The sequence below is a fragment of the Oncorhynchus kisutch genome, unplaced genomic scaffold, assembly GCF_002021735.2.
Source record: "Oncorhynchus kisutch isolate 150728-3 unplaced genomic scaffold, Okis_V2 Okis07a-Okis12b_hom, whole genome shotgun sequence".
NCBI classification, from domain to species: Eukaryota; Metazoa; Chordata; class Actinopteri; order Salmoniformes; family Salmonidae; genus Oncorhynchus; species Oncorhynchus kisutch.
Window position 1 is genome coordinate 2,489,345 of NW_022261984.1, and position 21,514 is coordinate 2,510,858.

General features: G+C 47.9%; 1 protein-coding gene across 1 annotated transcript in view; it reads left to right on the forward strand.

Annotated features, from left to right (window-relative positions):
- Positions 1-21,514, forward strand: part of tusc3 (tumor suppressor candidate 3) — a gene marked incomplete in the record, with an annotated part of 114,264 nt that overhangs the window by 17,908 nt on the left and 74,842 nt on the right. The window contains 1 exon segment of the mRNA XM_031815022.1: positions 19,171-19,340. Within this exon segment, the coding sequence (XP_031670882.1) occupies positions 19,171-19,340 (170 nt within the window).

Below are 21,514 nucleotides of genomic sequence, written 5' to 3' on the forward strand. Positions count from 1 at the left end.
TGAAATGTAAAGATGGACTTGGCCGTGAAACAATAGACTATAGCCTCCAAATCATAAATTGAGTTGCTTAGTATTTGATACTCTGAGGCGACAACCAAATCACCGCTACTAATTCACATTCTGTAATTGGCCACGGTAAACCTGCAGCCAACAGCTACCTCTCTCCCCTCCTTAGTTTTGGGGCGGAGGGGAACTTGTTTGGGTCCAACACAAGGCTGTGTCTCTCTGCATCTTTATCACTTTACATGTTTATTTTCTCCAGTTGAATTCTGGAGCAGTGGAGCCTTGGACAACAGTCCTCTTCTACCCTCCGGTCAAACGTTCATTCTGTCAGGACTGCAGAATGTGTGTGCTGTGGGAGGTGATGCTAAACGTGGAAACTTGTTGTGACTTTGTGTCTTTTAAAGTTGCAATATGTCACTTTTTGGTCGAACCGAACAAATGGACATAGAAATGTTAGTTATAGATATGTCATTCGCATTGAAAGCAAGTCTAAGAATCTGTAGATCTGTTCTATGTGTGCTACTTCTATGCTCCCAGTTCTTAAGTTTAGTTTTTGCGTCTTTTACTTTCGGTTTTGTTCACCAGTTTCAAACAGCTGAAAATCCAATATTTTTGGTTATAGAAAATATATTTCACAGCGGTTTAGATGGTACAATGATTCTCTACACTATACTAGCTTGTTTTGTGTCACAAACTGAAGGAACTATTAGAATTTTAGCAACCAGGAAATGGTGGAGCGATTTCAGCAGATTGCATCTTTAAGTTCCAATCTCCACATCTGGATGTAGAAACTAGGGCTGTGATGACATCGCAGTATTTCTTCAGTGGCAACATTTGGAAAACAAAGCATGTATGTAAAGTTGTGTGTTACAGCTTGTTAGTTTGCAACGTTGAGGCTGTTTTCCCAAAGAAGTGAAATCCGCGTCACGTTTGGTTTCCTTGCCGTGATACTAACGAGTATCACAATACTGGTGTTGACCCGCCCCCAGTAAAAACAGCTTTGAGGTCGTTCTAGCATAGAAACCTCATGTTAAAAGGTTAACTATTCTCAACCTACCGTTCTCTAATTGGTTACATACATGATTAAGCATTTGCTAAGTAAATGGTAATAATACATGGAATAAGTACCCATTGGGGCTTAAAGGCTCATTTTTGTCTTATGAGCCACTTAACATGTGCAATATCCTTTATTCCCTATTGTCATGAATTAGCAGTGGATGTTCCATTGAGTTATAGGCAGGAATGTTGAAGAGGCTCTAGAATAGATTTTGGTTTGGGGGGCTTTGGACCCCGTCTGGTAAAATATCTATAGGAGAAACAAACATGGGCATCAGTGGGAAAACTCCCTCCCTCCGTCCTCTCGCTCTCTCAAACTCTCTCCCTCCGTCCTCTCGCTCTCTCAAACTCTCTCCCTCCGTCCTCTCGCTCTCTCAAACTCTCTCCCTCCGTCCTCTCGCTCTCTCAAACTCTCTCCCTCCGTCCTCTCGCTCTCTCAAACTCTCTCCCTCCGTCCTCTCGCTCTCTCGCTCTCTCTCCCTCCGTCCTCTCGCTCTCTCAAACTCTCTCCCTCCGTCCTCTCGCTCTCTCAAACTCTCTCCCTCCGTCCTCTCGCTCTCTCAAACTCTCTCCCTCCGTCCTCTCGCTCTCTCAAACTCTCTCCCTCCGTCCTCTCGCTCTCTCAAACTCTCTCCCTCCGTCCTCTCGCTCTCTCAAACTCTCTCCCTCCATCCTCTCGCTCTCTCAAACTCTCTCCCTCCGTCCTCTCGCTCTCTCAAACTCTCTCCCTCCGTCCTCTCGCTCTCTCTCTCTCAAACTCTCTATTTAACTCAGTCTCTCTCTCGCCCTCTCTATTTAACTCAGTCTCTCTCTCGCCCTCTCTATTTAACTCAGTCTCTCTCTCGCCCTCTATTTAACTCAGTCTCTCTCTCGCCCTCTCTATTTAACTCAGTCTCTCTCTCTATTTAACTCAGTCTCTCTCTCGCCCTCTCTATTTAACTCAGTCTCTCTCTCGCCCTCTATTTAACTCAGTCTCTCTCTCGCCCTTTCTATTTAACTCAGTCTCTCTCTCTTGCTCTCTCTATTTAACTCAGTCTCTCTCTCAAACTCTCTATTTAACTTAGTCTCTCTCTCGCTCTCTCTATTTAACTCAGTCTCTCTCTCGCCCTCTCTATTTAACTCAGTCTCTCTCTCGCCCTCTCTATTTAACTCAGTCTCTCTCTCGCTCTCTCTATTTAACTCAGTCTCTCTCTCGCTCTCTCTATTTAACTCACTCTCTCTCGCTCTCTCTATTTAACTCAGTCTCTCTCTCAAACTCTCTATTTAACTTAGTCTCTCTCTCGCTCTCTCTATTTAACTCAGTCTCTCTCTCGCTCTCTCTATTTAACTCAGTCTCTCTCTCGCTCTCTCTATTTAACTCAGTCTCTCTCTCGCTCTCTCTATTTAACTCAGTCTCTCTCTCGCTCTCTATTTAACTTAGTCTCTCTCTCACTCTCTCTATTTAACTCAGTCTCTCTCTCTCTCTCTCTCTCTATTTAACTCAGTCTCTCTCTCTCTCTCTATTTAACTCAGTCTCTCTCTCGCTCTCTCTATTTAACTCAGTCTCTCTCTCGCTCTCTCTATTTAACTCAGTCTCTCTCTCGCTCTCTCTATTTAACTTAGTCTCTCTCTCGCTCTCTCTATTTAACTCAGTCTCTCTCTCGCTCTCTATTTAACTCAGTCTCTCTCTCGCTCTCTCTCGCTCTCTCTATTTAACTCAGTCTCTCTTGCGATGTTGCGTTTGCCGCCAAAAGAAGCTCCTCCGTCCATTGCCTCCATCGACCTGCCACCTCAGCAGCAGATCCACCCTTCAGCGCCAGTTACCCCCGAGCCTGGCCACCGCAGCCACTCTGTTTATTGAGCTCAACGGTTTGATTTGGTTATAAACGTGGCATAATAAAAGGACGGTCGGCGGCTACAGAGGGGGACTTTCATTACAGTGGTGGCCAGTAATAGAGAGGACGGGTGTAAACAGACAGGGGCCCGATGTGCTTCCCCTGCAATAATGGAGGAGCGCGGGAGAGAACGAGGGAACGAGGGAGGAGGGAAATAAAAGAGAAGAGGAAAGTGCTGTCTACCAGGGACATCTCAGCTATAGTCAAATCCCACCTCCGGGCCGTTAAACAAGAGGCAACAAGCACTGCGGGGACTCTCCCAATCCGCCACCACTACAAAGCTAATTGATTATGAGAGGGGTACGGTTGTCGTGTGGTTGTCGTACAGACAAAAGGCACAAGGAGCCATTTTGTGTCTGAACGGAGCTCTGGAGATTGTCAGTAGTTTCAACGTGCCATGTTTCCAGATCGGGGGAGGAATAAAAGCAACGAGGGTGTGAACTTCATCTCTTGACAAAATGCACATTCATCAAGATAATCAAAGCCTTCTTTTCTCTCACATGCCCCGGAGGGTACAGGGAAGCACTTTTATCAAAGCATCTAAATAACATGACAGGCTACGGTTTTTATTCTGTGTGTCATATTCACCCACATTGAGCTATACGGATAAGGTTTAGAGCGATTGATGTGCCATGAACTGGTACGATTTCACACTTCAAATGTTCATCACGATTCTCCAGAAGTTTCCTCTTCCTCCCTTATTTAATTAAGCAAAAGAGAAATGAAGGATCTCCGAGGTAGACCGGCAGCACTGCGGTCGCCATCAATATCAAATAAAACACATTTTTTAATGAGTAAATCCCCATAGCTCCGGAATTGGACGCTGTGAGTGGTTTGTAATAAGGGTGCGCTAATTAAGGGCCATGTCTGTACTGTATGACCACTCTGATGACCTGGACGTGCCTCCGACTTCTGAAGGAACTAGGCATAACGAGGGACTTACAGGGCAGCGCCAGGCTGCTGAGCTCTCTGCTTTAGATTCCGAATTCAGCTGCTCTTACAGGAGGAAATGGGTTGGAAAGGAACGAGAGTGGGATGGAGAGAGAGGAGATATGGAGAGAGGCTTAGCAGGAATGGAGTAGATACAGGAGGGAGAGAGAGATGGATGGGGAGTGAGAGAAGCGGAGCAGGTCTACCGTGGCGGACTGACTAGCAGCCTGTGGAGATGTGATGACCCAGCCGCACTGGGAAAAGCGATATCTCTTAAGTGTGTATGTGCGTGTGCGCGCTCATGAGCTTCCACTGCACAGAGGCCTGGGGGTTGGAAGATGGGTAAACTGAAGTAGCAGTTGACAGGAAGGTGAATAGTTAGCTGATGCCCTGGGAGGAGGAAGTACAGGAGAGAGGTGAAAGGGCAATGGAATACAAACACTGGATCAGGGAATGAGGGAACAGACAGGCCTAGTAGATGTGATTATCAGGGAGGGAGGAAGAGAGGGAGGAAGGAAGAGAAGGAGAGAGGGAACAGACAGGCCTAGTAGATGTGATTATCAGGGAGAGAGAGAGGAAGAGAAGGAGAGAGAGGGAACAGACAGGCCCAGTAGATGTGATTATCAGGGAGGGAGGAAGAGAAGGAGAGAGGGAACAGACAGGCCTAGTAGATGTAATTATCAGAGAAAGAGAGGGAGGAAGAGAAGGAGAGAGAGGGAACAGACAGGCCTAGTAGATGTGATTATCAGAGAAAGAGAGAGAGAGAGGAAGAGAAGGAGAGAGAGGGAACAGACAGGCCTAGTAGATGTGATTATCAGGGAGAGAGAGAGGAAGAGAAGGAGAGAGAGGGAACAGACAAGCCCAGTAGCTGTGATTATCAGGGAGAGAGGGAGGAAGAGAAGGAGAGAGAGGGAACAGACAGGCCTAGTAGATGTGATTATCAGGGAGAGAGGGAGGAAGAGAAGGAGAGAGAGGGAACAGACAAGCCCAGTAGATGTGATTATCAGGTGAGAGAGGGAGGGGTTATAGAACACATACATGTACCTGCCAATGGAATGGCAGCAGGAGGAGAAGGAAGAGCGAGAGAGAGTCAGATGGTGTGAGGAGTGTAAGGTGAGGGAGACGTTAATACTCGCCTAGCCACAGTGTGTAATTATACTGTACATGACCTGAAAGAGTGACGCTCTTCCCCCTTCACCGTGTAACGGAGTCGGTTTAGTGAAACATGCTCATATTATGAGTAACCTTGTCTGAGATCTGAACACTTGCATTAGCTCCCCAGGTTAATGCCTAGGATGTCGCTCCCTGGAGAACAGTGTACGCCCAACAGCTCCTGTCAACCTGACATGGGCTCTGCCCGAGTCTGGTGTTATAGCCAGAGTTTCCCCTAAGATTGTTTTCTGCAGCGGCGACGTGCATATAGGGGAAACGGGGATATCTATATTTGGTCTTCATGCTCCTCGGCCCCATTATGCCCCATACATCATCCGTGCCCCTAAATGTAATACTCATGTATACGTCTGTATTATATTAAAATAGATGTTATTTTTTGGAGGCGACAGTGTGTTGCGCCCCTGCTAAATGTAGTTAGAGGAAACAGTGATATCTACAGGACCAGTCTAAAGGTTGGACCCACCTACACATTCAAGGGTTTTCCTTTATTTTTCCTATATTCTACATGCTACATGCAGAGGGTGGCTACTTTGATCATTCTCAAATATAAAATACATTTTCATTTGTTTTTGGTTACGACATTCCATGTGTTATTTTAGACGATGTGTGTTATTTCATAGATTTGATGTCTTCACTATTATTCTACAATGTAGAAAACAGTAAAAATAAAGAAATCCCCTTGAATGAGTGGGTGTGTCCAAGCGTTTGTCTGGTACTGTATATACTGTCTTCACGCTGGCTCTCACAGGGCCGCCCCATTATGCCCCATACATCATCCCTGAATCAGATGTAAGGGGTTATACCTCAGCATGCTCCAAGTATCTACAGTCATTCAGGTGCACTCTTCCCAGTGGCCTCTCTCTCTCCCAGTGCCATCCTCCCCTCACACAGTCAGGCCCAGTCTCTTCAAAAACCCTATTGCCCCCTATGCATTTGATTTTCATTTGAAAACATACGGACGAGTGCCGTTCTCTGCATGTCTATCTAAGATGGATCCAGACATTGAAATGGACCCTTTTCATCCGACCCAGATTTTCAGTGGGGTAGTGGTTTTAGGATGGCTAGTGGTCACTGCTGCTACTGGAGAGATACTGGCATTGCAGGTTTTTGTTCCAGCCTTGTTCTAACAGGACCGATTCAAATGAATCCACTGCTCATCAGGACCTTGATTGGCTGAATCAGGTGAGTTATAAGGGCTGGAGCAAAAGCCTGCACACTCAGTAGCTCTACAGGAGGAGGGTTGGCCATCCTTGTTTCAGAGGACGATTGGCCATCCTTGTTTCAGAGGACGATTGGCCATCCTTGTTTCAGAGGACGATTGGCCATCCTTGTTTCAGAGGACGATTGGCCGTCCTTGTTTCAGAGGACGATTGGCCATCCCTGTTTCAGAGGACGATTGGCCATACTTGTTTCAGAGGACGATTGGCCATCCAGCCTTGTGTCAGAGGAGGTTTGGAGGTGGTGAGTGGAGGGATCAGTGGAGTGCTGAAATGAGAGTCCCAGGTGGCAATCCCCTTCGGGGGAAGGATAAGGAATACTTTTGGGAATCAAGGTGCCAGCCCAAGGTAACCGCGTTACTGCAGGAGAATAGAAACAAAAGGTAGAGAGGAAGCTACTTGGGTGGAGCGTGGGTCAGTTGGTGGAGCGTGGGTCAGTTGGTGGAGCATGAGTCAGTTGGTGGAGCGTGGGTCAGTTGGTGGAGCATGGGTCAGTTGGTAGAGCATGGGTCAGTTGGTAGAGCGTGGGTCAGTTGGTGGAGCATGGGTCAGTTGGTAGAGCATGGGTCAGTTGGTGGAGCATGGGTCAGTTGGTGGAGCATGGGTCAGTTGGTGGAGCATGGGTCAGTTGGTAGAGCATGGGTCAGTTGGTGGAGCATGGGTCAGTTGGTGGAGCATGGGTCAGTTGGTGGAGCATGGGTCAGTTGGTGGAGCATGGGTCAGTTGGTAGAGCATGGGTCAGTTGGTGGAGCATAGGTCAGTTGGTAGAGCATGGGTCAGTTGGTGGAGCATAGGTCAGTTGGTAGAGCATGGGTCAGTTGGTAGAGCATGGGTCAGTTGGTAGAGCATGGGTCAGTTGGTGGAGCGTGGCTCAGTTGGTAGAGCATGGGTCAGTTGGTGGAGCGTGGGTCAGTTGGTGGAGCGTGGGTCAGTTGGTGGAGCGTGGGTCAGTTGGTGGAGCCTGGGTCAGTTGGTGGAGCGTGGGTCAGTTGGTGGAGCTTGGGTCAGTTGGTGGAGCCTGGGTCAGTTGGTGGAGCCTGGGTCAGTTGGTGGAGCCTGGGTCAGTTGGTGGAGCGTTAGGTCAGTTGGTGGAGCGTGGGTCAGTTGGTGGAGCGTGGGTCAGTTGGTGGAGCGTGGGTCAGTTGGTGGAGCTTGGTGCTTACAACGTCAGGGTTGTGGGTTGGATTCCCACGGGGGAAATGTATGTACTACTGTAAGTCACTCTGGAGAAGAGCGTCTGCTGAATGACTAAAATGTACATTTAAAATGAGAGGGACAGTGGGGAAGGACAGATAGAGCGAACAATGACACACTGAGAGACACATGCTTTTGTGGACTGCTTATTCCTTGGCCCACTTCAGAGTCAATAGTCCGCCCTCGTCACTTCTCAACCAATGTTGACTGATAGGTGTAGAATCCACGACAATGGCCGACCCAGTGAACCAACCACAAAAACATGATTGTTTTTCTCTGTGTGTGATTCCATCTTTCTGTCTGTTTGTCTGTTTGTCCATCAGCCCTTAAACCTCCCACCTCGCTGCTGTTGTTGTATCTGACGTCTACTTGCTCCAGAGATTTGTCAAACCCATTTCCCAACAATTTCTCCTTTGCCTTGAGAGATGAGGGTCAGGCCAGGTAAATAGGACGCTCTTACGGAGGGTAACGACCATGTTGGATTGTTTTCGTCACCTTTGGTCTGTAGTACCTTTGGGACGGGTAGGGGGGTGGTTGGGGAGGGGGTGGCTGGGGAGGATTAACCTCTTTCTGCCAGATAAGGGGGGAATAGAAATGTGTGATCATGAGACCGACCTCCTTCCCTTCTTCCTCCCCGGTTTCTAAACGGTCTTACTCAGTAGGATCGATGTCCTTTTTCTGGTGAGTCATCCCGGGAAAATTTCTCCAAATCCCCCCCCACTCAATAGGGAATTCCAAAGCCGGCAGCACTTTGACCGAGCCATTTTCAATCACGCCGTTTGTAGTACCCACTGCTGTTGTTGTCGTTGTTGGCCCAAGAGTAGAGAGAGATGGGAGGAGAGGGAGAGGAAGTGCTTGCTCTCAGTGTAATGTGTTCCCCGTTGCGGTTGCTCTGTGAGCAATAAATAGCCTCTCTGTCCGAGTGGCTTCCCAAGGATGTGTTCTGCTCGCTATAGTGAGGTCATACTGTAGGTCTTGAAATTCATCCCAGTTTAACAATACATTTTAACTAGAAATAACCAAGTACTTGAGTATTGCACCTCTCATATTGCCAGCAATCACGGCACACAATGACTGGCCTTTCTTAGGCAGTCTAACAACATCCACCCAACATATGCGACGGGCTTGTTGTTTTTGCATACTCCTGAATATTCATCAACCACTTTAATGCAGCTCCAAATCACATTTGCACTTGACGTCACGTGGTGCAGCAACCGTGATGATTGCAGCATGGCAGTATGCGTCCCGTGGTGCAGCAACCGTGATGATTGCAGCGTGGCAGTATGCGTCCCGTGGTGCAGCAACCGTGATGATTGCAGCGTGTCAGTATGCGTCACGTGGTGCAGCAACCGTGATGATTGCAGCGTGGCAGTATGCGTCACGTTGTGCAGCAACCGTGATGATTGCAGCGTGTCAGTATGCGTCACGTGGTGCAGCAACCGTGATGATTGCAGCGTGGCAGTATGCGTCACGTGGTGCAGCAACCGTGATGATTGCAGCGTGGCAGTATGCGTCACGTGGTGCAGCAACCGTGATGATTGCAGCGTGGCAGTATGCGTCCCGTGGTGCAGCAACCGTGATGATTGCAGCATGGCAGTATGCGTCACGTGGTGCAGCAACCGTGATGATTGCAGCGTGTCAGTATGCGTCACGTGGTGCAGCAACCGTGATGATTGCAGCGTGGCAGTATGCGTCACGTGGTGCAGCAACCGTGATGATTGCAGTGTGGCAGTATGCGTCACGTGGTGCAGCAACCGTGATGATTGCAGCGTGGCAGTATGCGTCACGTGGTGCAGCAACCGTGATGATTGCAGCGTGGCAGTATGCGTCCCGTGGTGCAGCAACCGTGATGATTGCAGCGTGGCAGTATGCGTCACGTGGTGCAGCAACCGTGATGATTGCAGCGTGTCAGTATGCGTCCCGTGGTGCAGCAACCGTGATGATTGCAGCGTGTCAGTATGCGTCACGTGGTGCAGCAACCTTGATGATTGCAGCGTGGCAGTATGCGTCACGTGGTGCAGCAACCGTGATGATTGCAGCGTGTCAGTATGCGTCACGTGGTGCAGTAACCGTGATGATTGCAGCGTGTCAGTATGCGTCACGTGGTGCAGCAACCGTGATGATTGCAGCGTGGCAGTATGCGTCCCGTGGTGCAGCAACCGTGATGATTGCAGCGTGGCAGTATGCGTCACGTGGTGCAGCAACCCTGATGATTGCAGCGTGGCAGTATGCGTCACGTGGTGCAGCAACCGTGATGATTGCAGCGTGGCAGTATGCGTCACGTGGTGCAGCAACCGTGATGATTGCAGCGTGGCAGTATGCGTCCCGTGGTGCAGCAACCGTGATGATTGCAGCGTGGCAGTATGCGTCCGGCGTCCTCAGTAAAACATGTTAGCAATAAGGTTGCGAGGGAGAGGGGGATGAGTGAAGGGAAGAGGGGAGAGATAACTAATGCAAATGGCAGCAGAGAGGAATATGACAGAGTGGGTCACACAGGAAGACTGGGTCTTCTACAGCTGTCCCAGCACTGCATGGGGCGACAGGGGGAGAGAAGAGAACCACAGGAGGACGGAGATGGAGGGTCAGGAGATAACCGAGAGGAAGGAAAATAGATGGAAAGAACGGAAGAGTGGTTGAGAGAGATTCAGAGAGAGTGGAAGGGGGGAGGATATGAAAGGGAAGTGACTAGGAAAAGAGACGGAAAGAAAGGAAGAATTTTTGGGAACAATTGCAGGGAGATTGAGGTTTTCAGAGGAAGACACCGCAAGAGAGAGAGAGAGATGGAGAAAAGTATGAGAGAGAGAGACCGCAGGGAGAGAGGAAATGACAAAAGGGAGATGAAGAGAGACAACTTGACAAGAGAGTCAGCGGGAGACAGAAGCCGTGTCTACACTTGACACTTCATGTAGCTTTAGTATTCTGAACATGGAGTTCTGATCATGGAATTCCGAACGCGTCATGTGTCTACAACTACATTTACATGTGTCTACCATGTCCACAGTGTGTCCGGATTCCCTTTTCCTGCGCTATATTACAACGCCAGTATGGATTCCACGAACAGTAAAATAGGCTAAATATGATAACGCAACAACTGATGGCAGTAGCTAACCTATGTAGCTAACCTATGTAGCTAACTACTGTAGCTAACCTATGTAGATAACTCCTGTAGCTAACCTATGTAGCTAACCTATGTAGCTAACTACTGTAGCTAACCTATGTAGCTAACCTATGTAGCTAACTACTCTAGCTAACTTATGTAGCTTACCTATGTAGTTAACCTATGTAGCTAACTACTCTAGCTAACTTATGTAGCTTACCTATGTAGCTTACCTATGTAGTTAACCTATGTAGCTAACCAATGTAGCTTACCTATGTAGTTAACCAATGTAGTTAACCAATGTAGTTAACCTATGTAGCTAACCTATGTAGCTAACCTATGTAGTTAACCTATGTAGTTAACCTATGTAGTTAACCTATGTAGTTAACCTATGTAGCTTACCTATGTAGCTTACCTATGTAGCTTACCTATGTAGTTGCAAGGAACGCTAAATGGATTGCAAACGGATGAACTCTTAGCCAAACAAAAAATAGTTTTTCTAAGTGAAAAGCTCGCTGGCTAGCATTTATGAGGCCAGCAAACACGTTCCTCAACGTATTTCCTCCAACGTTATAATGAAAAGGTGCCTCTCGGTCCCAAAACACACGTTTTCTGGAGACTTGTGGGAGGAGTGATGATGATGTCGCCCACTGTGTGCGATTTCGGTAGCCTGATTGTGTCCCGACTGAGGAAAGATCCACACACAATGCATCCCTGACCAGCTCCTGAAGTGGTCAGGCAGAGCTGAACACAATCACACCACAAAGCCACTTTTGTGCGTCTAGACCCGTCTTTTCAATGTGTTCTTCGCATTCTTATAGCAGAAGTCGCATGTAAATGTCAAGCTAGGCACGACCACGGAGAGCCGTCTAATGTCCCTCTAAGGCAGACATGCCTAGACATGTTCAACAACTGGACTCCCCAGTTATGTGACATTAACATAAACCAACTGAGGACTTCCCAGTCAGCTCTCTAACTAGTTGATCGTCATTATGTCCTTTAATGTGTTCTTACAACTGATACATTTTGTGTAGAGAGGTGTGTGTGTGTGTGTAGAGAGTTGTGTGTGTGTAGAGAGGTGTGTGTGTAGATAGTTGTGTGTGTGTGTGTGTGTGTGTGGGTAGAGAGGTGTGTGTGTGTGTGTGTTTAGAGAGGTGAGTGTGAGTGTAAGTGTGTGTGTAGAGATGTGTGTGTGTGTGTAGAGAGAGGTGTGTGTGTGTGTGTGTGTGTGTGTGTGTGTGTGTGTGTGTGTGTGTGTGTAGAGAGGGGTGTGTGTGTAGAGAGAGAGAGGTGTGTGTGTGTGTAGAGAGGTGTGTGTGTGTGTGTGTTTGTGGGTAGAGAGGTGTGTGTGTGTGTGTGTTTAGAGAGGTGAGTGTGAGTGTAAGTGTGTGTGTAGAGATGTGTGTGTGTGTGTAGAGAGAGGTGTGTGTGTGTGTGTGTGTGTGTGTGTGTGTGTGTGTGTGTGTGTGTGTGTGTGTGTGTGTGTAGAGAGGGGTGTGTGTGTAGAGAGAGAGAGGTGTGTGTGTGTAGAGAGAGATGCGTGTGCGTGTGTAGAGAGGTGTGTGTGTGTGTGTATTTGTGGGTAGAGAGGTGTGTGTGTGTAGAGAAGTGAGTTTGAGTGTAAGTGTGTGTGTAGAGAGGTGTGTGCGTGTGTGTGGTGTGTGTGTGTGTGTGTAGAGAGGGGTGTGTGTGTAGAGAGAGAGAGGTGTGTGTGTGTGTAGAGAGAGATGTGTGTGGTGTGTGTGTGTGTAAAGAGGGGTGTGTGTGTGTGTAAATGGAGGTGTGTGTGTGTGTGTGTGTGTAGAGAGAGCGGCGTGTGTGTGTGTAGAGATGGGTGTGTGTGTGACCAAATCCTACCCACCCAAAATACCCTCCCTCGGTTAGCGTTGATGTTTCACCTGTGGGCCTGATTTTAAGACGGCTCTGACACGCCCACCTGTTGACTCACTGGTTACAGCCATAGGGGTGGCTGGTGGGTAGAACGAGGGAAGGAGAAGGAGGGGAGAGATTACTGGCTCTGAGACAGCATGCTGCATTGTCCCGGTAACCTTATCTCTTGGCTACAGTCAGTTACCCCGCCGCTTTACAGTCGGCACCGCCGCAACGCCAATTAGACATCCTGTAATCCCGTCTTCACAGGTTAACGACGGGGAAGGGACCGGCGGTGGTGAGCTCTGCAGGGGTGTTGTTGGGTTTTCAGGTTTCATTTTGAGTGGCAGGGCTTAGTGACCTTTGAATCGGACGTCATTGACTCTTGAAGTTCAATGGCCAGAGTTTGGATTGACCTCGGCTTTGTCCCACTCCCAAATGACTCCCTATTCCCTACTATATATTAACTGAAACACTTTTGGCCAGGTGTTAGGGAACACTATTAATAATATTCCTATATGGTGCCATTTCGGATTTGCCCCTGGACCAGTTGCAGTACTTTAGCTCTTGTACTTTGCAGTTAAAAGTCACAGTTTGACACAAAATGTCTTCCCTGCTGCCAGAAATCCAATATTAGATGATATTGTTTCTTCTACTCAAGAGGCCCAAGGAGTCCTGGATGATGCAGTCAGGGCTTTCTGTGAGTCCGTTTGGCTTTCCCTCCCTCTCCTTTTTTTCTACTCTCTCTCTTTCTTTTATGACCTCTCTGGAGAAGCCACTAGCTACCTAAGAGTGAGTATGACTCTCTTTCTCTCAATTCAATTTAAGGAGCTTTATTGGTATGGACACATTATGTTTACATTGCCAAGGCAAGTGAGATAGATAATAAACCAAAAATAGACACTAAACATTACACTAAAGACCCCCCCCCCCCTCTCGTCTTGTCACACCTTCTCATATACCTCATTGCCCTCACCTCGTTTCCTCTCCCTCCTGCCTCAACAACATAATACATGTTTGAGTCGAGAGAGGTTTACTAAAGATTCAGTCCACTGCAGTGCCTGCAGTCTAGAAACAGTAGCCTCTAAACCTGGAACATCTGACCTGAGACCTGAGGGGGAGTCAGGGCTTCAAATTCACCAAGTGTCAACAGGGAGGTGGGAGAACAGAAATGCACACTTACAGAAATATACACATACACACTTACAGAAATATATACATACACACTTACAGAAATATACACATACACACTTACAGAAATATATACATACACACTTACAGAAATATATACATACACACTTACAGAAATATACACACACACACACACACATATAAATACACAGGCCACTGGAGCAGAACAGAACATATGCTGTTAAACACACACTGGTCCATGATTCACTAACTGCTCTATGTTGCCAAACCAGATGGAGGAGAGGATATGTTGTTAGCAGTAATGGTTAATGTTGTTTATAATGAAGAGACATTATAGAGTGTTTAGACAATGTTTATCTGGAGGTATAGGTCGGTTATGTTGACCATGTTCATTAGATGTAGGTTGGTTATGTTGACCATGTTGATTAGATGTAGGTTGGTTATGTTGACCATGTTCATTAGATGTAGGTTGGTTATGTTGACCATGTTCATTAGATGTAGGTTGGTTATGTTGACCATGTTCATTAGATGTAGGTTGGTTATGTTGACCATGCTCATTAGATGTAGGTTGGTTATGTTGACCATGTTCATTAGATGTAGGTTGGTTATGTTGACCATGTTCATTAGATGTAGGTTGGTTATGTTGACCATGTTCATTAGATGTAGGTTGGTTATGTTGACCATGTTCATTAGATGTAGGTTGGTTATGTTGACCATGTTCATTAGATGGGCTGATTTCTGGGCGGTGAGATCTTCATCTGATGGGATGTGTGACAGTCTGTGGAAAAATACCACATTCCTTTCTAATTCTGGGATTTGTTATTTTTTGGCGACATATTTACATGTCTGTTCAAATATTGAAAATGACTAAATGCCAGTGAGATACCAGATGCTTGCTGTACCTACGAGGTACCTTGGCAGTGAGTGCTGCCAGGATACACTACCCACTGATTCCCAGTCATAGAGCTATCCCATGAGTACACAATGTGTGTGTATCCCCGCGCGTACTTCTGTGAGTGTGTGAGGGAGGCGACACTTCCGACGGAAGTGGCGATGTGCTTCGTCTCCGTGAAGCGGACGCTCACCAGGGATCAAGCTGTCAACAGTCTTCCGACACGTCACTTTAGTTAACCACCTGGTGAAGGTGTGTGTGTGAGTGTGTGTGTGTGAATGTGTGTGTGTGAGTGTGTGAGTGAGAGTGTATTTGAACTGAGACACTGCAGAGACATTGCTGTGAGGGTGAATGAAGGTTGTTTAGTCGGTGCCTGTCAGACAGGGGAAGAGAGAGAGGATTCACATTGTGATGGTTTTGGTGGAAGATACTGCCCCTTGTGGCCAAAACAGAGTTTTATTTAATGGCTGCATGGTTAGAACTAGACTTGAGTCAATTTGATAGAGAATGCTGACATTGGCTGGTCTTCTTTGTTGTTTGTGCAGCGTTTCCTCCTCCTCCATCTTTCTTTGTTTATTCTCTCTCTCTCACTACTTCTCCCACCTCATTTTATCTTTTGCTCTCTCTCGCCCACTCTATCCACCCCTCTCTTATTTAGTTTCTCCCTCTCTCTTTCTGTCTTTCATTTGATCCCTCTGGTTCTCATCTTCTGCCATCTCCTCTCTCTCTCTCTCTCTCTCCCCTATTCTCGCTCCCTCCATCTTTCCTCTCCAGTGCCTTTGTACTACTCTTTTATATCTCCATCCCTCCTTCCATCGCTCATCTCGTGTGTGTGTGTGTGTGTGTGTGTGTGTGTGTGTGTGTGTGTGTGTGTGTGTGTGTGTGTGTGTGTTGACCGGTGCATCATTAGCACTGTGTGTGATTGGCAGCAGGCCTGACAGGGCCTCCTATGGGGGGAGGCAGTGGAGGGAACCTGCCGCTCTGCTCCGCAAGGGAAGACTGCCAAGCGTTCTCTCTCACACACTGAGACATGCATCCATCCATGCACAATAATGGCATGTTGTGTCTCTATGCAGTGTTGTGTCTTTGCCCCCTACTGTATCAAACATCCTAGCCTGTCAGAAACCTTTCACCCTCCCAGTAAAATATATTTCATTTAGCCTCACACTCACACTGAGACAGTCAGTCTCAGTCCTTTTTGTCAACTTTGGACTCCTACAAAATCCAACCGTTAAATTATTCAGCGACTTTGCCGCTCGCCCTCTGATCCCTTCCTCTCTTGACGTGTCCATTTAATGAGGATTAATAGAAACCATATAAATCACAAATAAATACAGAAAAGTTGATGACAGCCCTCATCTGCTGTTAGAGAGAGAGACGGGGGAGAGAGTGAGAGGGGGGAGAGTAGAGAGTGAGAGGGGGGAGAGTAGAGAGAGAGAGGGGGGGAGAGTAGAGAGAGGGGGAGAGAGAGAGAGAGAGAGAGAGAGAGAGGGGGGGGGGGGGGAGAGAGGGGAGAGTACAGAGAGAGAGGGGGGGGGAGAGTAGAGAGAGAGAGAGAGAGAGTGGGGGGAGAGTAGAGAGGGAGAGAGAGAGAGGGGAGAGTAGAGAGAGAGAGGGGGGAGAGTAGAGAGAGAGAAGGGGGAGAGTAGAGAGAGAGGGGGGAGAGAGAGAGAGAGGGGAGAGTAGAGAGAGAGAGGAGAGTAGCGAGAGAGAGAGGGGGGCAGTAGCGAGAGAGAGAGGGGAGAGTAGAGAGAGGGAGGAGAGTAGCGAGAAATGGAGACAAGGGAGAGTAGAGAGAGAGAGGGGAGAGTAGAGAGAGAGGGGGGGGGTAGAGAGAGGGGGGAGAGTAGAGAGAGAGAGAGAGGGGGGGGGGAGAGTAGAGAGAGAGAGAGGGGGGAGAGTAGAGAGATAGAGAGGGGGGAGAGTAGAGGGGGAGAGTAGCGAGAGAGAGAGAGAGAGAGAGAGAGGGGAGAGTAGCGAGAGAGAGAGAGGGGAGAGTAGAGAGAGAGAGAGGGGAGAGTAGCGAGAGAAAGAGAGAGGGTAGAGTAGAGAGAGAGAGAGGGGTAGAGTAGAGAGAGAGAGAGAGAGAGGGTAGAGTAGAGAGAGAGAGAGGGGAGAGTAGAGAGAGAGAGGGGAGAGTAGAGAGAGAGAGGGGAGAGTAGCGAGAGAGAGAGGGGAGAGTAGAGAGAGAGAGGGGAGAGTAGCGAGGAGAGAGAGAGAGGGGAGAGTAGAGAGAGGGAGGAGAGTTGTGAGAGGTGGAGAGAGGGGAGAGTAGAGAGAGAGAGAGGGGGGGGGAAGAGTAGCAAGAGGTGAAGAGACAGTAAAGAAGGAGAGGGGGGAGAGTAGAGAGAGAGAGAGGGGAGAGTAGCAAGAGAGAGAGAGGGGAGAGTAGAGAGAGGGAGGAGAGTAGTGAGAGGTGGAGAGAGGGGAGAGTAGAGAGAGAGAGAGGGGGGGGAGAGTAGCAAGAGGTGAAGAGACAGTAAATAAGGAGAGGGGGAGAGAGAGAGGGAGGAGATAGAGAGTAAAGGGGAGAGGGAGGAGAAAGAGGAGAGAAAGAGGAGAGAAAGAGAGTCCTAGATTTCTTTCTGCAACACTGATGTTATAATTGAAGGTGCCATTACAGACAGGCGGTGACATGGACGTGTGACCCAGACACACTCACAGACACTCAGACACACACACACACACACACACACACACACACACACACACACACACACACACACACACACACACACACACACACTTGCTTCAGAGACCCGGAGGTTAAGTATTAGGCTGTCTACAGAGTCTGGTTGAAGAGCACTTCTTCTTGTCTAGACACCAGTGATATCAATCTGGTTGAAACTTCTGCTGAGCAGTTAGTGAGAGCTGATACCCTACCCTGATACCTGTCAGGAAGACCTCTGGTCACGTTGGACAGTTGAAATACATTCCCTCTACATTATACAGTAACTATCTAGTTAGTGAGAGCTGATACCCTACCATGATACCTGTCAGGAAGACCTCTGGTCACGTTGGACAGTTCAAACACAATCCCTCTACATTATACAGTAACTATCTAGTTAGTGAGAGCTGATACCCTACCATGATACCTGTCAGGAAGACTTCTGGTCACGTTAGACAGTTGAAATACAATCCCTCTACATTATACAGTAACTATCTAGTTAGTGAGAGCTGATACCCTACCCTGATACCTGTCAGGAAGACTTCTGGTCACGTTGGACAGTTGAAATACAATCCCTCTACATTATACAGTAACTATCTAGTTAGTGGGGCAGGACATTGTCTGGCTGTTGTCATGGCGACAGCAGAAAGTCTATCACTACACAACTCTGAAGAGAACTGTGTAAAAAGTAGCAACTGTAATCTCCCCGTGTGAATTTGGAACGGTTCGTCCTTGAGTTGCTGTCCGTTGTGAGGAGAGTGAATGAGACTTCGATAGAGAGCGATGCAACAAGTTATTCTATGTTTTTTTTTTTTTGACTTTTACTATGAGTTTCTCGACTCTTAACACGAGCCTAAGTTGTTAGGTACTGGGCTTCTGTTCAGAGCTCGTATTCAGTGCACATGAATAAAACTTCAAATAAGAGCCAGGCCGCGAAATAGTTGATCAATGTTTTCGACTTCTACCACAATGCCCTTTTGTGAAGGCATACCCTTGAACGTGGAGGTTTTCTACAACAACAACATAGATTCCGGGGGAGAGTTGTACAGCACAATGGCTGTCACACACCACAACGTCTGATAGCCCCCTTGAGATTTGTGTGTGTGACTCATTCATTCTAGAAAACACCAATTATTTCCTGGTTGACACCTAGTTTAATACTTGGTCATAATGGTTTCTCCTGTTTTCCTTTCCCTTCCTGTTAATCCTTCCTCCCTCGTTTTCCCTTCCCTTCCTCCCTCGTTTCCCCTTCCCGTTCACCCTTCCTCCCTCATTTCCCCTTCCCTTTCACCCTTCCTCCCTCGTTCCCCTTCCCGTTCACCCTTCCTCCCTCATTTCCCCTTCCCTTTCACCCTTCCTCCCTCATTTCCCCTTCCCTTTCAACCCTTCCTCCCCTCGTTCCCCTTCCCTTTCACCCTTCCTCCCTCGTTTCCCCTTCCCGTTCACCCTTCCTCCCTCGTTTCCCCTTCCCGTTCAACCTTCCTGCCTCATTTCCCCTTCCCTTTCACCCTTCCTCCCTCGTTTTCCCCTTCCCGTTCACCCTTCCTCCCTCATTTTCCCTTCCCTCTCACCCTTCCTCCCTCGTTTTCCCTTCCCTCTCACTCTTCTTCCCTCGTTTTCCCTTCCCTCTCACTCTTCTTCCCTCGTTTTCCCTTCCCTCTCACCCTTCCTGCCTCCTTTTCCCTTCCCTCTCACCCTTCCTCCCTCCTTTTCCCTTCCCTCTCACCCTTCCTGCCTCCTTTCTCCTTCCCGTTCACCCTTCCTCCCTCCTTTTCCCTTCCCTCGCACCCTTCCTCCCTCATTTTCCCTTCCCTCGCACCCTTCCTCCCTCATTTTCCCTTCCCTCTCACCCTTCCTCCCTCCTTTTCCCTTCCCTCGCACCCTTCCTCCCTCCTTTTCCCTTCCCTCGCACCCTTCCTGCCTCCTTTTCCCTTCCCTCTCACCCTTCCTCCCTCGTTTTCCCTTCCCTCTCACCCTTCCTCCCTCCTTTTCCCTTTCCGTCTTCCTCCCCTCTCGTCCTCCTCTCTCCATCCCTGTTTATCCAGAACATGTTGGTGGAGAAGGTGGATCAGATGATGGAGTGGAGCTCCAGGCGTTCCGTGATCCGGATGAACGGCGATAAGTTCCGGAGGTTCGTCAAGGCCCCGCCCCGGAACTACTCGGTCATCGTGATGTTCACTGCGCTGCAGCCACAGAGGCAGTGCTCCGTCTGCAGGTATGGAACCCCTCCGCAACGCCACACCACCACAGACAGGAGGCGCTATGCTACACAGCACTGTGTACAGTTTTTGCAGGTTTTTGCTCCAGCCCAGTGTGTTGAGACCATGTGAAATACACTTGAAATAAATAGTGATTTGAAGATCAGGATGAGCTGTTTATTTGAATCAGGGATGCAGCAGGTAGCCTAGAGGTCAGAGGGTTGTGCCAGTAACCCGAAGATGGCTGGTTAGAATACCCGACAAGGTGAAAGACATGTGGATGATAGTTTGATCCAGGGGCGCTGTACTACTATGTCTGACCCTGTAAAACAACACATTTCACTGCACCTATCTGGTGTGTGTGACAATAAAACATAGATTTATGTGATTATCTTGGAACAAAATGATGCAGACACAGCAGCCCTTCAGGCCTGGAGTTCCCCCCCCCCCCTCGGCCCAATCAGTCAATACAAGATAATACAAATCAATCATACAGTTGATGAAAGAGACTAAACAGAATAAAGAAAAGTATGATGACCTTTTGTTTGACCTCTAGTGATGACCCATCAACAACTCTACAGAACAGTCAGTCTATTCAGTCTAGATCTACGTTTGGGAATAGGGGGGAGTTTAAAGACAAGGACATAGGCTGAAGTCATCATGCCCTTTTGACCTCTAGTGATAGTACATCAACCTGCCAGTCTGTTCAGTCTAGATCTATGTTTGGCTATGACATAGACGACAGTCAACATGACCTGTTGACCTGTAGTGATGACCTCCAGACAGTGATCTACTCTACATAACAGCCAGTGTGTTCAGTCTAGATCTCCGTTTTGGGGCCCGGTGTCTCACCAGGGTGTTTCTCTCCTCAAGGAGCCTTCACACGGAGAACCCTTCACACGGAGAACCCTTCACACGGAGAACCCAGCCGTTCGCTTCATTGAATAAAGATGACGCCGACCAGGGAATAATCATGTGTATTACGGAAATAGAGGAAGTTAATTTAATCCACACTGACCTTTCCCACTCCCATCATCCTCTCTGTTCCCCGTGACCCATAATGCTTTTTTAATCATCTGCTGTCGACTCAAATCACTTCATTATTTATCTCTCTCTCTGTTCCTCTTGTTTTTCCCTCTCTTCCTGTTCTCAACGACGGCAGGGCCTCGACGTAGGCATTTATATATCCATTCATATTCAAATCAAATCAAATGTATTCATAAAGCCCTTCGTACATCAGCTGATATCTCAAAGTGCTGTACAGAAACCCAGCCTAAAACCCCAAACAGCAAGCAATGCAGGTGTAGAAGCACGGTGGCTAGGAAAAACTCCCTAGAAAGGCCAATACCTAGGAAGAAACCTAGAGAGGAACCAGGCTATGTGAGGTGGCCAGTCCTCTTCTGGCTGTGCCGGGTGGAGATTATAACAGAACATGGCCAAGATGTTCAAATGTTCATAAATGACCAGCATGGTCCAATAATAATAAGGCAGAACAGTTGAAACTGGAGCAGCAGCACAGTCAGGTGGAAGTTGAAACTGGAGCAGCAGCATGGCCAGGTGGACTGGGGACAGCAAGGAGTCATCATGTCAGGTAGTCCTGGGGCATGGTCCTAGGGCTCAGGTCCTCCGAGAGAGAGAAAGAAAGAGAGAAGGAGAGAATTAGAGAACGCACACTTAGATTCACACAGGACACCGAATAGGACAGGAGAATATAATATAGAATATATAGAATAGATATAATATAATATATAGAATATATATATATAGAATAGAATAATATAATATAGAATATATATTCAAATGATTCATCTTAACCAGGAAACAAGGTTTCCTTTCAATTTGAGGATGTCACTCCGAAGCGCCATTAGTTAATGTCACGCGCCAGCTCTCTCTGCTTCGCAATTGGAACGGACCATTTGCATAAACGATACAATCGCGTCGCTATTCAGCGGGCGCCCAAGACACATTTTGGGTTGTGACCCCCCCCCTCCCCCCGTCAGCGTTCAAAGTACAGACGGGCACCGGGAGGGACTGCTAATCGCCGGGGTCCTCGCACTGCCATCACTCTTTCTTTCATTCTTCTCGCTCTCTTTTCTATACCACTCTCTCTTTGTTTGTTTCCTTCTCTCCGTCTCAGTCTCTCTCTCTTTGTTTGTTTCCTTCTCTCCGTCTCAGTTCCTCTTTCTCTCTC